This window comes from Melospiza melodia, chromosome 4, assembly GCF_035770615.1.
Source record: "Melospiza melodia melodia isolate bMelMel2 chromosome 4, bMelMel2.pri, whole genome shotgun sequence".
NCBI classification, from domain to species: Eukaryota; Metazoa; Chordata; class Aves; order Passeriformes; family Passerellidae; genus Melospiza; species Melospiza melodia.
The window spans coordinates 78,745,637-78,762,225 of NC_086197.1; the positions used below are offsets into that span (position 1 = coordinate 78,745,637).

The 16,589-nt window shown below is 36.4% G+C and overlaps 1 protein-coding gene across 3 annotated transcripts in view; it reads left to right on the top strand.

Annotated features, from left to right (window-relative positions):
- Positions 1 to 16,589, top strand: part of MDFIC (MyoD family inhibitor domain containing) — a 52,194-nt gene that overhangs the window by 19,965 nt on the left and 15,640 nt on the right. For all 3 annotated transcript variants that reach the window (XM_063155301.1, XM_063155300.1, XM_063155299.1), the window contains exon 4: positions 16,069 to 16,344. In XM_063155301.1, the coding sequence (XP_063011371.1) occupies positions 16,069 to 16,344 (276 nt within the window). The remainder of the gene's footprint in view (positions 1 to 16,068; positions 16,345 to 16,589) is intronic.

Below are 16,589 nucleotides of genomic sequence, written 5' to 3' on the forward strand. Positions count from 1 at the left end.
ATTATTTCCTCTTATAGGGAAAAAAGTAGAATATGCTTGGTTCTTAAAGAGGAGGAATAAGAAAACTCTTGACTGCATTCTATGTGAAATATTATACTACCAAGCCAATGAGTCAGTGTGGTTTTACTCTTCTGTTTTCAGTACTAACAGTATTTAGTTAGCCATATTTAGCAAAGAAAACACTAAATTACAAAGTGTAAGGAAGTGTCATTATCTAAGACATACTTTGAGGAACCTATCTGCTGGCAAAAATGTCATGAATTTCAACCATGGCAAAGTTCTTTTTTTCTTGTTTTAGATTTAATTTTGTATTTGCTGTCATTGGTGTGAAAAGCGTGGTGTAGGTTTATAAAGCTCAAAGGCAGTATATTGTATATTGTGTTTACATCATAATAATGAAATAAATTCTTCAAAATTGAAGGGTCAAAATAGTTTTAAATATTTTTTATTTTTTTATTTACTGATAAAAAAGTGAAAGAGGGGGAGAGGGACTCATGGTGACAGGATAAGCCTCAGCTAAGTAATCACAGTTAAACATTTTCTTCTTTATAAAGCTACATGGAGGAAAGGGAGATCTGAATACTGCTTACTTCTTATGCATTCTGATAATATGAGACCTGTAGTGCAAAAGAACCCGCAAATACCTTTCTTTGAAGGTATTTTTATAAAAGACAAGGAGAAACAGGAGCCTATGACCTATTGGTGTCTTGTTGTGGTGTGGCTTTCTATTTTCCCTTAAAATTTTTTTCATAATCCAAACCCAAGGAACCTTTTGACAAACATTAAAATGTCAAACAGCTGTTCTCATTCTGGCTATTTCTAATACCAATTTTTAAAAATCATTTTACTGGCAAAGTAGGCTTCCACATATATTGAGGCTTGATTTAAGAGAATGGTTGATTATTTGATACCTGAGCCTTAACTCTTTTTGAATAAACTGGAGTGTTCTGGTGTGTGAGAAAGGTTTTGTGTGGATACTGCTCTTGAAGTTTGATTATAAAATGCAAACTCATACATTCTACCAGAAGAACTTTTCAAATTCTGAGTTTTGAATCATCGGACCCATGATTTTTAGAGGCTTAAATTTTACTTGTAAACTTTCTTCCCTCAAATTCAAGGCAGTATCTCAATTATCATGTTTTCTCTTTGGACTATAAATATTATGACACTTGTTTGGAGAAAATTTAGCAATGCTAATGTTAATTACAGCAGAATTTCAGCTAAGAGACTTTTTCCTGTTGTGAAGGTTCCTCACATTTAAGTGAGTTTTATTGATTTATAACTCAAACTTAAGGTTGTATAATATTTGCATAAAATGTCAAGAAGTTTACTTTTGAGACAAGTCAAGTAGAGCAAAGAGTTAGGCAAACCTATTAAAAAATGGCCTATGAGTCACATTTGACCTTCTGGGCAAGTTTTTGCTACTGAGAGACAGCATAAACTATTGCCATTCTTTGGCAGATCAGGGGCAAGCCTGTCTTCAGGTACAGGTAACTCAGAAGTACATCTTCAAAAATAAAACCTCTTAGCCAGTTAGAAGGCATCTACCTTTCCCAGTCTCCTTTCTTCAGTAGGACAGGTGCATATTTTGACTGTATTCCATAAATTGCAAGTTGAAATAAAATTCACATTTTGACAGAAAAGCAATGAAGGATTATTGTGCTGACCAGAACTGGCTGTAAAAGCAGTGTCAAACCAGAATGGAGCATCCTTTAGGACTGTACAATTCAGGAATACAGGAGATCAGTGAACAGTACTCTTTTTGCTTGAATTTCAAAATGAAAGAAAATAAGTTTTGGTGAGATGATTTGGGATTAACCTGCCTGGAAAAACTTTTCTGAGGGATCAACCTCAGTTTTTCACAGAGGTGATGCAGAAAAATATTTAGATGGTGAGGCAGGATACATAGTAAGCTTGGATAGCGTACATGTAGTTTTCTTATAGGTGACTTTATCAAATTACACAATCTCATTTAGTATTTTGCAGCTCACTTTGTAAGTATGACTTTGTGAAGTATTTCCCTACTTCAATATATGTATATATATATATTCTTTTTACTGTGTGATGACTTTTTAGTGATGAGTCACTGTCATATTTATAATGTAAAATCAGTATTGGTAAATATTTGTATCCAGCAGTAGATAGATGATTGGGTGGGACTGTACATAGCTAATCATGCTATGAAGTAACTGACAGAGTACATTAAGGCAGCTGGAGCAGCTGTAAGGTCTCCGTGCTCCCTGAGAGTCTTCTGCACAGCCCTTCTGAAGCTGTCCTGTGCTGGATCAAATCCTGGAAATTTGCTACTAGTGTGAGTTTTGTATTTACAACAAATAAGACAGTGTTTAACTTTGGAAATATGGAAAGGAAAAAAACAACTCAGAACACTTTCTAATAGAGGAATTCTGGTAAAAGGTATCTGGTTTTTATCCACTCCTCTTCTTGTTCCACTCCTTTGACTGTTACTTGATATACTTGATATACTTCTTGGTCCACTTGATTTTCTGATTCCCATTTGTAGCATGGTGTTATGTCTGAGGAATCTTTTTCTTACAGTTTAGTTGACAGACTCAGTTTTAAGTAAATCACTATTTGCTATTTGGTTTTGACTGTTTGTGTTATTATAGAACATCTGCTACTCTAGCATTTTCAGAAGAACAGAGAGATCCCATTTGCTGGGCTATGCTCCCTCCTTGAACAAGAGAAAATAACTTGGCAAAAGCTTTTGTTTGTTATTAAATCAGCATCCACACCAGGAATTCTGCTGTGATAGCTGGAATAGGGCAAGAAGTTCAGGTCTCATTATTTATATTTTGTTGAATTTTTTTGGAGCAGGTCCTTATGTAAAAGGAGAGAAGACTTGCTTGAAAGCACAGGGAAGGTTTCCATAGAAAATATATTTTACTTTCAAAACTTGGGGATAGAAGTGCATTTCATGATGGCTATAATGGAATGGCACTTCAAACTACTGATTTTTTAAAAAACTCCTTAGAATTTCAGGTAATTTTGGAAGAAAGTAAAGGGTGCGTATCAGTGATATGGTGGAATCAAAGTTGGAGGAATGCTGAAGGTTTCTTCCCATTTTTAATAAATTATTCTGTATCCTCTTTCCCTTATTTGCCTTTATAAAGTAAAAGAATAAAGAAAGGACTGGCCCATCCCTCTAATAATTCTGATGCCAAGCCATTTTTCTCTTTTCTGTTTGCATAATTTTCTCTAGTACCCCTTTTTCCTATTTTTGTTTGTTTGTCTATTTGGTTGCTTGAACAGTCCTTTGTTTCCCCACTTCTTTCTCAAATACAATGGCAAAGCTGTAAGCAATGACAGTGAGGTTGTGCTTATAGGTTGACTGAAAGTATTTTAAAGTGCTTCAGTACAAAAGCCTGTTTCAGCATCTATGTGTTAACATCAACATTTAAGCTGGTTTTTAAGCAGCAATGACCTTTTTTGTATTAGCATGAGTAATCTGACTATTGGAGAGCTAACAGTGAATTTTGTAAAGATACTCTGCAATTCATGCAAAGCCCCCAGCTGTTAAATTTTACAACACACTAAGAAACTCAGCTTCTAGAGCCATGTGATAATATGAGATTTAATTTTTCATAAAATAAAAAAAAAATTAACCTGGTCTTAGTTTGTAGTTACTGACAAAAGCAGAAAGTTAAAGACTGAAAACTGGGGAAGCCAATAAAAAGCATGTATTTAAAAATAAAACATTGGTAATTTTTGAGTAGGTTGGCTTCTCTCTTTGTACTGCACTGTAGAGAAACAGGGAATTTTGGCTGAATCATCATAATGCTAATTAAATAAAAGGTAGTAGGGAAATATTCCATAATGATTTGTTAGTTCTAGCAGCCTCAGAAAATGTTATGGCACAGTAAAATGTAGCCAGTTATACTCAAGGACATGAAAGAAAAGGGTGCTGGAATGAATTCCAAATGGCAGATAGAATGGCAGATTGCCAGGACTCTCCAGAAGAGTGGCTGTGGTGGTGTTAAGAACAGTGTAGTTCTGCCCCCGTAGCAGTTGTTGGAGTGGTTCCCTAAGTGTTTTTGTTTGGGGCCAAGAAGTGCAAGTGAGGCTGCCGTGTTTGCCAGGCAGGGAAGAGCTGCACAGTACAGGGGCACTTTGGCTCACCTCTCACCAGCCTGAGCAGGTGCTGCTGCTGATGCTGCTGGGAATGCTTTTGTGGCTGAAGGCTTGTGTCAGCAGCAAGGGAAGGTGGGTTGTGTTTGATGTGGTTGCTGTGCTGTGCGTTGGATCTTTGTGGGTAAGACAAGCTTGCTGTCTCAGCTGTGACTTTTTCAAAGCTCTTAAACTGTAAAGGACAAAAAAACTAGCTAAATTCTAATGCTTTCACTTAAAATCATGTTTCTTTTCTTGAAATCCTTCAGCTTACTGTAAAAACTTGTAATACAATATTTTTAAAATGCATAAATGGACATTTTTCAGTATTGCAAATAATACTGACCCAGCATGGATTTCATTTCTGTATCTGCACTCCATTAAAAAAAAGTAATTGTGATTAGTGCAGAAGGATTTTTTTTTTTGTGTGAATAAAGAGAAGTATGTCTTCTAAGACAAAACAAAAGGTTTTAAAACCAAACAAAACAACTGTGTTGCAAAAAGCACCGATTCCAAGCATGGAGCTAATTCAAATTTAAATGCTACTTAAAAATATTTTAAACCCAAAGATGAACCAAATAAACTTCAGTGGGTCAAATTGCATAGTTTTGTAAGTTGAAAGAACTGTTTTTAATAGAGAATGAAAATAATTCCATAGGTACTGTTGAATGCTTTTAAACATGCTGGAATGAGAATAATCCCTATCTGCATGTTAGAGATAAAAACTAGTGTTTTGCTGTTAATATCGTTTGGGTGCAACAATTTCATAGGGAATTATATCTTGTTTCATGAACAGAGTGGAGAATCAGAATTTTAGCTCAGTGGTGGAATGAAAGAAAAATGTTTTACAGGTAATTACATCCCATTAAAACAATTTTTCAATTTTTTCAACTAATCTGATGCTGTCCTATTGAGGTAATGCATTTGTTTCTCTGAATTTTTGCACTTGTTGCTGTTGGTCACTGATGTGGCACTGTATTTTTCTAACAGGACAGATTTGTAACTGTGTGGCTGAGATATCAGAGCTTTCTTATGTATTATTTGAGCAGCTTATGTTTTGCTTCCTTTCAGGAAACCAAGTGCATCGTTTTTACAGGAAGTTTGGTTTACAGCAGGCACGGTCAGCAGTCTGACTTTTGCTCTGCTCTAAGGGATGGACCCGTGAGCAGCTGGCAAAAGGTCATTTGGTTTTTGTTTTTATTGCTATATTGAATTCATGTAATCGAGGTCATTATGACAACTTGGCCAGGATGTGTGGGGTTTTCCAGCCAAGTAAGAAAGAGGTCTTGCTAGATCATTTTGGTAGAATGTGATAAATAAGCAGTAAAGGTAGAATGTGATAAATAAGCAGTAAAGTAAAAAATATTTGCCTTTTTTCCTTAGTATTGGTGACGATGATTGATATTCAGTGCATTCAGTGTTGACTTTGACACACAAAGCTCTCAGTGGAAAAAGGTTTATGTTCAGAAAGACTCCTTTGCCTTTTCCCTTGGCATATGAAACAACTGTTTTGGAGTCAAAGTTAAACTGCCTGTCGGGTGGGGTGGGGAAGGGAAAACACAGCTCTTATACAGAGATTCAGCCTTTTAGTCCATGGTTGCTTGTAGATTTGAATCTAGGGAAGAAAAAAAGAGAATATAGGTTTTTCAGGGACTCTAAAAAGAGCACTTTTCAAAGTATATTCTCAAGAATCTTACATGTAGAGCTTTCACAAAAATATTTTGGGTTAGCTGGTGCCTTGTGACTTCAAGGTACACCAAAGAGTTAGTTCAAAGGTGGAAAAAGAACTCTCATTTCTGGGTCATCCTGATGCCAAGCCGGTGCATTAGTGGCATACAGCCGCCCTTGAGACAGCCTTGGTGACAGGAGCTGTGCCTGGACTTTGTGTGTGATTCAAAATCCTTTGGTGACCTGGGGTCCCTGGAGTGCTTTGGGATGGGGAAGCCCCACTCATCCAGCCCATGGACTTAGAAACCTGGTGGTTTGCTGAGGGGTATCCTGTACCCATCTGATGGACCCTGCTTGCCATAAGGGAATTCTTGCAGCTGAAGAACATCCATAAATGAGACTAAAGCTCCTCAGTGTGTTGTCTGTGCAGATAGATGCTGCTTCTCTTTCTCCTCACACTTTGCTTTTTCAGGATCAGGAAACAGACGGACGTTTGCTGCTGTCTCAACCATTTTTCCACATCTTTTTTCTCCTACTGGCAATCACTCTGTTAAATATTAAGTCTGCAGTTATGAAAAGATGGGTCATGAAGAGTTATTGTTGTGGACCTCAAGTCCTCACCCTGCTTTCTGACACAGAATTTCCATTTTCCATTGTGCTGCTAGTGCTGAGTGTGGCTGATTTTTGGCCTGGGCTCCAGGATCCTCTCTGACCTTGAGCAGAAGGGAGCTATTGCTTCAGCACCTGATCTCTGTATAAGTATGAAATGTTCATCTTTGTTATATTTCACTGCTTATCAACTAATGAGTTATCATTTAATTCTTTTATTATTTGTAAAATCTGTAGCAAATGCTTCAGATTTGCTGGGATTTTACTTGTGAATTTTTTTTGTTTCTTCTTCCATGCTCTTTTCTGCTCTCACAGAAGTAAAGTGGCTCAGCTCACTATGTATTATTTCTCTTTGTCTCCTTCCCTTCCAGAGTTCTCTTCTTCTGGGTAGTTCCTATAGGCTCTTTTTTCTTTTGATGTTTTTGCTCTACTATTGTTTTAATAATAAAATAATTTAATAATAAAATCCCAAGTTTTGGCTGTTATTTGGCATTGTTGTCCATTTTCGTCCCTTGTTACATTTTTCTTGCAGCTGTGCTATTTTTCTTTCTTTCTTTCTTTCTTTCTTTGGTTTTCTGGTACTTTGTATCAGCCAATGCCAAACTTAACATCAGCTATGTATTGCAAGAAAGAATAGCATAGCGAAAATAAATGGAGCAATGGAATCAAAAACTCAGTTATCAATTTATATATTACTATATTTGTACTCATGTTCTGTGTTTTCCTGCCATCTTTTCATATAATCCTCTCTGTTGCTGTTACTATGTTTTCACTCCTTTTTGATTTCTGCAATTAGTTTTGTTAATAGTAGCACTGGGTACTAAAATTATAAGATTACAAAAGATGGTGCGCTGAGAGCAAGTGATCACACCTGAGGTGGAACACTTTCTAGAATCTTCTGAAATTCTGTCACTTACGTGAGCTGAGGATTAGAAATCAAAGGAGCAGTGAACATTAAGGGAATTGCTCATTCCAAGCATTTCCTTTTGGGTTCTTTTTAAAACCAAGTACAGCCAGTTTATATGCATTTTTTGTATGAGTTTAGCTGACCACTGTAAACTTGACATGTGCACACTTGATATATACGGTCAGTGGAAAATAAACCTGACCTCAGAATATCTTCATACTCAGAGGTGAATGCTGTATGGGCTTGTCTGAGAAGCTGCTGCCTCACCATCCCACATTTTTTCCTGTGGTAAAACAGAGTCTAGTTTGTCAGTGGTTGCAGGGGTTTTGAGGAAGGGAGCAGGAGGTGCTGGAGGCAAGAGGACCTGTTTGTGCACTTGCTCAGGTTGTGGCTGTTAACAACACTGAGGTTATCTCTCCTGACTGGTGCATCCTGCTGTGCCGCTTATGAGGCAAAACCCAGCAAGCCATATCCTGTTGTTTGTAGCTTCTCTTTGATGTTTTTTACTTTATTTGGGAGCAAGTAACACAATGATGAGGGGCATCAAAACTATTTCAAACATTTGAGACTTAATGTGTCAAATTCCATGGGACATCAGTGTGTCTTTATGCAGTGGTACTATTGCTATGTTGTAGCAGATACAAATAGCATAACTGCTGTAATGGCATGCCACCAGCTTGGATTACCTTTAGTGGTTGATAAACTTTCTTTTAAAGTTAGAGCTCCAGAAACAAAGCATTCTGTTCCTCAGTGAGATGGATTGTATTGCACTCCTAGTGCCCTTTGTCATTTCAGGGCCCGTCTTCACATTTAGGAAATTGCTGATTATTTGTGTTGAAGAAATAGATCTATTTTATTACATTAAGAATTAGCAAAAAGCTAATTCTCTGATTCTTAGTGCACTGATTATTCACTTCTGAGATCCAGTGTTTTACAAGCCACTTGGTTTTATGAAGGAAAATGTAACAACAACCAATCAAACAAAAAAACCCCCAAGTAGATGAAGATGCCTCTTAATAAATTACCTCTGTGGAAAACACAGGATGAAATAACTAAAGATCTCACCTTAAATAAGAAAAAAATCCTAAATTATAAAAAACCCCCAAACTAACCCACAAACTAGCTGCAACAACAAACAACCGAACAAGAAACTAGCTGCAGTAGTAACTAATGAATCTATTAAACTCCATAAATATGCCCTAGGAGTGTTGGATTGGTGACCAGGAGTAAACCTGCTATTCCACATGTCTGTGCAACTATTACCACTGCAGTACTTATTTGTAACGCTATGAAACATAAGAGCAAATACAGTACAATTCTTTTCCAGTCCTAGCAGAATGCTTGAGAAGAAAAATGGATACATAAATGTTGCAAGTGGAAAGTTTGTGGTAAAATTTCCCACTCTTGAATGAAACATTATGTAGGGATTTATTCCCCAGGTGTATGGGTGTCTGTTACCTATAATGCCCTGGTTTGTGTTTGGCTCTTGGTATTTTGTGGTGAGTTCCTGTTGTTTGTTCTCAAGAAACAACAAACTATGCTACAGTAAGAACTGTATTCAACTTTATGTAGGTGTAGTTTAACAATCAGTGCAGTATATGAATTCTCTTTATTTCTAATTATATTGCGATCTACCAAAAATTTCCAGATCATCTGCAAAGTTTATCATAGATGACAATATTTCCAGTCTCAGAAAAAACATTGCTAATGATGGCAAGATGTGTTTGATAAAGAAGAATAATTTACTGACAATCTAATGGTAATTAGAAGCCAAAGGGTGTTTTGATTCTCAGATAATTGTTACAAGATAGGTAACTAAAAATGTTAGGGGTTTTACTCAGTTTAGCAAATATTTAAAATTTGCTGTTGAAGTCATTAAAGAAAATCAGTGGGCATTTGTTCATTTTGCAGAATCACATCAGGAAGGATGTAGGATTTGTAAATAGAGAAAGTCACCCCATATTGCCAGTTGGACTGCTTTTCAACTTTGTAAACCCTGGCTACGAGCCCTTTTCATGCTTCCCTGTGCTAACCGCATCTCTCTGGGTATGTCAAAGACATCTTTATACAATTCCTGCAACCCTTCAAACAGTGTGCAAAGTCCTGCAGTGCTTCCAGAGGAAGGCACTGCAGGTGTCTTTGCACAGATATAAGAGTACTTTGGGCACTGTCTTGTGCACTTGTGTTGCTTCTCAACCCATAGACACACATGCACACGTTTGCCATTCTTGTCCACCTTTCACCAAGTGAAAGCTGACAGGATAAAATGTCTTTTCCCTTTGTCCCCTGCCAGCCTTGTTTCTGTTATATCAGGTGTTCCCTGGATGTGCTCTCAGATGTATTCTAACAAAGTGCTCTCAGTGTGGGTCCTGTAAAACTCGTACCAGCAATTTTACTACAGTATTTTCATTACAAAGGACATCCTGTTTTATAATAATATATTGTATTCATTTTGAAGATGTCCTCACGTCTTACAAGAAGGAATTCTAAAAAGGTGGTTGATGCTGTTAGTTGATACTTTGTTTTCCTTGTAAAGTCAGCATGGCATAAAAAATTCAGTGTAAAAAAATGATTTTAAAAGATAGATGGTGCCTTGATGGTACCTTGTTATTTAGTTAATGTATGCCTTCTGTGATATGGTAGCTGCAGTATATGCTATTTATGTCCCAGAAAATATTCAAAAATAATTGCTGACAAAAGCCACTTCACAGGTTGACTCAGAGGTACGTCTTGTAATCTGAGTGTTAATATTCTGGATAGCTAGACAGAGAAAGCTATTGATGTAGTTTGAAGACCATATTAGAGACTAGTCAGGATTTAGTTAGAAAGTGGGGATGGAGAAGGATTGAGATACTTGAGTTCTCCCAGTTTCAGTAACATTTTATGCTTATTGAGCCTATAACACATACAATATATAATTTTCTTGAAAAGTTAAGATTTTTTTGCTAGTCTGTGGGAAATGTTGCCTTTTATATCTAAAGAATTTATGTTTTCTCCACTTTCTCCAGAAGTAATTTAGAATCACCTTAATTTTACTCTAGAATTCAGGCAGCCCCTGGTTTTACTGTGCAATTCTTGACTGTCATCTGCTTTATTTTCCCCCTTATGCTTAAATCAGTGATGCAAAGAAGCACTGATAAAAACCAGAGGCCTGATTCTTACCTCCCTTACATATGGTCTGTTCCATGTGATCCATGCAAAGGGAGTAGGAGCAATGTCCACTGAGATCAAACAGTTCCTCCAGCTCAAGTTAATGTGTAGATCTTGACTTTCAGTGTTAGTGGAACCAATCAGGACCTCTGTATTTCCAAAAAAACTCATCTTCCTATTGTAGTTGCAACCTTTTGGGGAAGAGAGAAAGGTTAAGAATACAGTGAAACAATATGATGTTTTTTCTCAATGTTTGAAAATACAATTACAGTTTTACAACCAGGAGTTGTGCATTTTATTCTTCCCACATCCACCTGCAAAAATACTGTTACTGCGGCCTGATTTGTCATCATAAACTGTTGTGTTATACATAAGGAAAAAAATTGTTCTTCCCTCTCTGGGTATGTAGTCAGATAACTCAGGCTGTAAACTGGAAAGTTTTTTTTCCATCACTTTCATTGGCCAGACTAGCAAAACTCCACAGATGTCTGTATCAGCTGCTTTGGAATGGCTTTTGATGTGATTAGGCTACTAATTAACTGTCTCAGTTCTTCTCTCCCGCCTGATGTTTTGTTTTGATTCACTTTGACTCAGAGGAGTCTGCATTCAGTGTATGTTTGTTTTTGTGTTTTGTATAAAATCCCTAATGATAGCTTAGACTGTCTTCTTTTGGTCCTCTTTTGGTTGAGAGTTTCCTTCTGTTGACATACATTTTCCTCTTAAATGCATGCATCAGAATTTTTCTTTTAAGAACAGCTGGGACTTTGTAAGGTGTAAATCAGTGTGCAGTCAAGGTGCCTATCTTTGTGAATATTCATTTAAATTGTGCTAAGAGTTTTACAGTCTGAAGGAAAATGTGCATAGTTACTTCAAAACCATCAAAAACCATAATAAATGTTCACTACTTGAATTCACCAGATAATAACCTTACAATTAAATTATTGTGCAAAGTCACTTAAATAACAGCAGAAGTCACTGTATTAAGGCCCACTTTGCAAGGAAACCAACGAAAAGGAGGTGTGAAACACACTAATAGATTATATGCTACAGCAATATATGGCCTTTTTATTGCTTTTCCAAGGCAGCAGATTCATGTGCAGTTATTACTACCTGTATTATCTGCTAGTTTTCTATCAAAAAAGATTCAGTCTATTGAATCATTAATCTAATATTTATCATTCTTATTGAAAATCCACTAGTGTTAGCACTGTATAAAATATTGACTTAAATCTACTGGTTTTGCTAAAGATTAAAAACATATTAACCTGAAAAGCATGGTATTTCTTAGGACATTTTGAAACTACTCATTGTAGATGTTTGAAATGACAATTTTTCTGTGTTGTCTGAGGAATGATTTTTTTCTTAAATCTTTAACATATAGTAAGTGACCAGTACCATCCTGATTTGATGGTGCTGAATGTTCATCCAACACACATTTGAAATTTTGATGTGTGTTGCATTAGTTAGTGAATATCAAGAATAACATTTTTGCTCATACATAGAGTGTAAAATGGGATCTTTTGTAGCAGCACACGGCCTGTTTAGAATGATATAACAGGCGCTGAATGTTCACATATCAAACAAAATGCCATCTTTCTGTAGAAAAGAGGTGTCAAAAAGTTTCTTTGTACCTTTAACGCATGTGATTATGTAGTACAAAATGCAGAGTTTGTAAAATTTCTTGAATATACAGGCAAAAAATGAATAATTCAAAACAACTCATAAGTTCTACATTCTATTGTATCTTTTATAACGCAGGCAGAAGATAGCATTGTGTTCCCAGTAGAGCTGAATTTGCACAAGTTACACCTCGGAAAATGCCAGATGGTCTATGGTCTACTTTTGAGAGCTGTCACATATGTAAAGATTTGAAAAAAGAAAGACAGCTGAATGAGAGCAGTGGATCATTAAAGAGAGAGTGAGAGTCCCTGGGTATCACTGTGTTTTAAGAAGCATTGTGTCGTTCTCCATATTACACCTTTTTTTTTTTTTTTTTTTTTAAGATATACACAACCTTTAAAAAATAAGGTAAAAATATTTCTGTTCTAAACTGAGTAGTTGTGGTTTAATCTTGGAACTGTCAATTGCTTTTGTTCTTTATGCTAGAAGGCGGTCATATGGTTCCTAATTGGTTTCAAGTGTGTTTTAACCATAAGATTCAAGTCTCCCTAGTGCAAAATTATCAATAAAGTTAAAATAAATTTAAATTGAGATAACTAATCCATTTGGGGTTTTATTCCATTTTGATTTGACCTGCGTATCACACGTGAATACTGTAAAGCCAGTCAGCTAAAAAGTTGTATGTTAATGCTAAAAGATGCAAGTAAGGGTACTTTGGGAACAGGATTACTTAATAAAAAATTAAAATAATAAAAAACCCATAGAAAAGTCCCTAAACCATTAGTAAAAATAATAATCAAATCAAAAACCTGTAACTGTTCAGATTTCCAAGTCTTTCCATTTATCCACAGTTTGACAGAAACACACCTAATTTTAAAGAATGAATTTTGGATATTTTGTCAAGTTCCCATATTGTAGCAAAGCCCCCCAAATATATAGACAATTTGTAAGCTGCCACCACCAATTTAAGTGGCTTAGATAAAGGTCATAGATGTCAGTTTTATAAACTGACATTCAGACATAGAGAATTTTTAGAAAAGTCTATTGCTTGTGTTTATTGAGGAAGGTTAACTGCTCTCCAGCAATTCTAGTTCATTGGTACAGCTGCACTACTCCACAGCAGGGAATCATAAGCAATGCAGGGTGAGGAAACATTACATGAAATGTGAAAAACACTGTTCCTTAATTACAAAATTTGCATTTAAGTTGGATAATGAAGATAAAACTATGGGGTGCTGTAGATGTAAACACTGAATTTTAGAGAGTAAATTTTCATTTCTGGTATTGGCAAAGATTTATGACTATTTTGCACATATATGGAAAGAGAATCTACACAAAGGGTTCCTGGTAGTATACTTTTAATAATATTTATTCAAATAGGAGAAAATTCCACAAAAATTTGGTTTGGGGTGTTTATGAGAGTTTGGAAATGTTAACCAAATATATAGTGATGCATTAAGTTTTAGCTTTAATTTTTTTCAGATTCTGTACTGCATTAGTGTATAACTGTGAACCTCATATAAAGTGTCAGCAAGTTCTCTTCACAGTCTAGTCAGACAAAACAATCCTTTTCCAGCCTGAGAACCAAAGAGCCATTGCAGCTTCAGGCCCAAAAAGTGTAAACAACAGGGAATTGAGGAGCAATCTGGGAGGATGGAACTGCATAACGTGAAGCTGTAATTGGACAATTAACCCCAATATGTAAATGGAGCAAAACCTCTAAAAGTGTGAAAAACTGTGACCCAGGGTCCACCTTGGGTGTAGTCTCAGCCAGGCTCTGGTACTGCCCAAAGTGTATCCTTTGAAGGCCTTTTAATAAACACCTACTTTACTCCTTTAACACTGTCTAGTCTCTGTTCTAGGTAGCCTCTCAAGGCATCGGTAGCCCAAATTGAATTCCAAAGGGAAGAAAGTGCCTTTCTTATGCTTCTGTTCATAGATTTTACAAACACTAATGCAAAATTGAAGAAGCAGTTTCAGAGTTGTCAATAAAAAAGCCTTTGGGTACCAGTTACTTCTTCAGGTCTCAGATAGTGTGCTCCTGTTTTGTTGGCTTGGAGGTTTCTGAGCAGTTACTACTGGTAATGGAAAGGAATGATCTTTGATCTTTATTCCCTGTAAAATCTTCGGGGAGTCTAAAACATGACTGTTTCCCCCAGCCCTCTCTTTCTTTCCTGCAACAGAAAATTCTCACTTTGGTCAAGTAGGTTCAAGAAGGGTTACTCTGACCTAGATAAATGTGGGCAGTCAAGGCTATCTTCTGAAAACGTTAGTGGCATTGACTAAAATATCAAGTGGCAAGAAAAGCATGAACCAGTTCATATTTAAACTATTATGAAAAAGAATCCTCTGTTACCTGTGAGCGTGACCAGAACATAAAGTTTAAGATTTGTGTGAAGTTTAATCTGGAAAAGTTGATGATTGTGGAGAAAGCAATATGAGAGCAGTGTTAGTCTTCTGGATAAAAGGAAAGCATTGGGGGTTTGTTAGGCAAATGTAGAACTGAGTCCTTTTAGAGACCATCTTGGTCTGTTTGTCCCAGTAGTATTTATTGGAAAATTTGTTAACTTGTACCTGAAGTGATCGGTGGAGTAGTTTCTTTAAGACCAAGCTACCTATAATTATCTATATATATTTTTACCTTGATACTGTGAAATCATCAGAAACGGATATGAATCATCTGAAAAGAGAATGAACTGCAGCACTGTTTTTCCTTACTGCTGGCACTAATTCTTCGTCCCTTGGGTATCTAATAGAATCTGGACTTCTTTGACATAACATTTTTAAATAGGTGAAGATTGGACTGTCTGGAAACCTCTTTATTTCCAAGCATGATGCAGTGTTTTGATTAGGAGAGATGATTGGGCTGATACTTTTTGATTGTGAAATCTTGTTGTGTTACTGTGTTTACAGTTTAATTAGTTTTCCCCCATGAAACCTGTATGATTTTTTCTAAATAAGAATTGTTACATTGAAACCACTTTATTACTAAGCTTTACATTAAAAAGTTATGCATATTTTCTTTAGTTACAGACTAAAGAATACATAAGAAATCCCTTTCCATGTTACAAATATTCTCCTTTATGATACATTAGCTCAACACAAAATGGCTGAGTTTCATACTTACTCATTAGGATAAGTTTATAGCGTGTACTCTTGGAGACTTAGCCAGGTCACTGCAGATTCTTGCCTTGGCAGGGTTTTTCTTTTTATTCCATTGACCATTTAAATGTTTTCATTAAATTCCGAACTGGCCCATTACAGCCATTTCTTAACTTGTGATTCTGAGCTGAAAAATGCAGAGGCGGGGGGACTCTGGCTTGCCACAGCTCTGTGGTGTTTGAATGCATGTTCTTTCTGGTTACTTCTTCCATAGAACCAGATCTTGGTTGGTTTTGTACCTCTCTGTAATCCATGAGCTCTATGATTTAAGCTCAAACTTGTTAGTTACCTGGATATTCCTGTTCTTCTATAATATGCTGGGTGGCTGAGTGTCAGGGGACCCCTACCACGTCACTCAGGTTGTTTTCTGAATGCTGGCAGCCTGCATCTTAGCCCATTACTGGGGTCTGAATCTTTACTCTTACACTTTTTCTCTCATTTGGGTGTATTTCACACGCTATTAATTTGATTACATCAATACAAATTTATATCAGTTTTGCTACATTCCTTCCCAGTCTTGACTTTTTCCCTTTCTTCAAGTTACTTGCATTATTCTCTCTGTGTAGTTCATAGAGCTTTGCAAGCCTTTCCTTGGATTGTCAAATGGATAATCAAGGTCTCATGAAGATGTGACATGCTTTTTGAATAACTAATAATTATTTTTAATCTAGAGATATTTTTTGCTTTATTGTCTTGATGGGGAATGTTAACTCGTCAGTCTGTTTTTAGATCAATAAGAGCAACGTAAGTTGCATTTCCAGTCTAGCCTAAAGTGGTCAGTTATCAATTTGCAATTTAAATGAACCCTTTCTTTCTTGTTCTTTAAGCACAACCTCAACGTTTGCCTCAGCCAAATGCTTCAGCACTGGAAAGGAGTGAGGAAGAAAGTGGCAAAATCCAAAATGGCCATGTGGGTCTGAGTAATGGAAGTGGAATTCACAACGGGGTCAAGCATATGCCTGCAGACAACAGAAAGCTTTCGTCTCCTGTTTCAGAAAAAATGCACAGAAAAATTCAGTCCACCTTGTCTGTCAACAGCAACAGCAGTAAGAAGAGTAAAATAAGCTCTGTGTTTTCTCAAAAGCCAGGTACCTCACCAGAAGGTAAGCTGATATTCTTACTAAAAAACCAAACTGAATAAAGACCAACCAAACCTCAGTAAAAATTATACAATCAACTGAAAATAATTGAAGAGTGTGACTCATGCTCCAGAAGCAAACAGAACTTATTGAGATAAAAGACATGCTTCTTTCCCAAAGGAAAATATTAAGTGTTTGAAGGAAAGGGAAGGAATGGGAGAGTTCTTGCTTTCGACATTTGGTCAACATGATCTGATAATGTTTTAGTC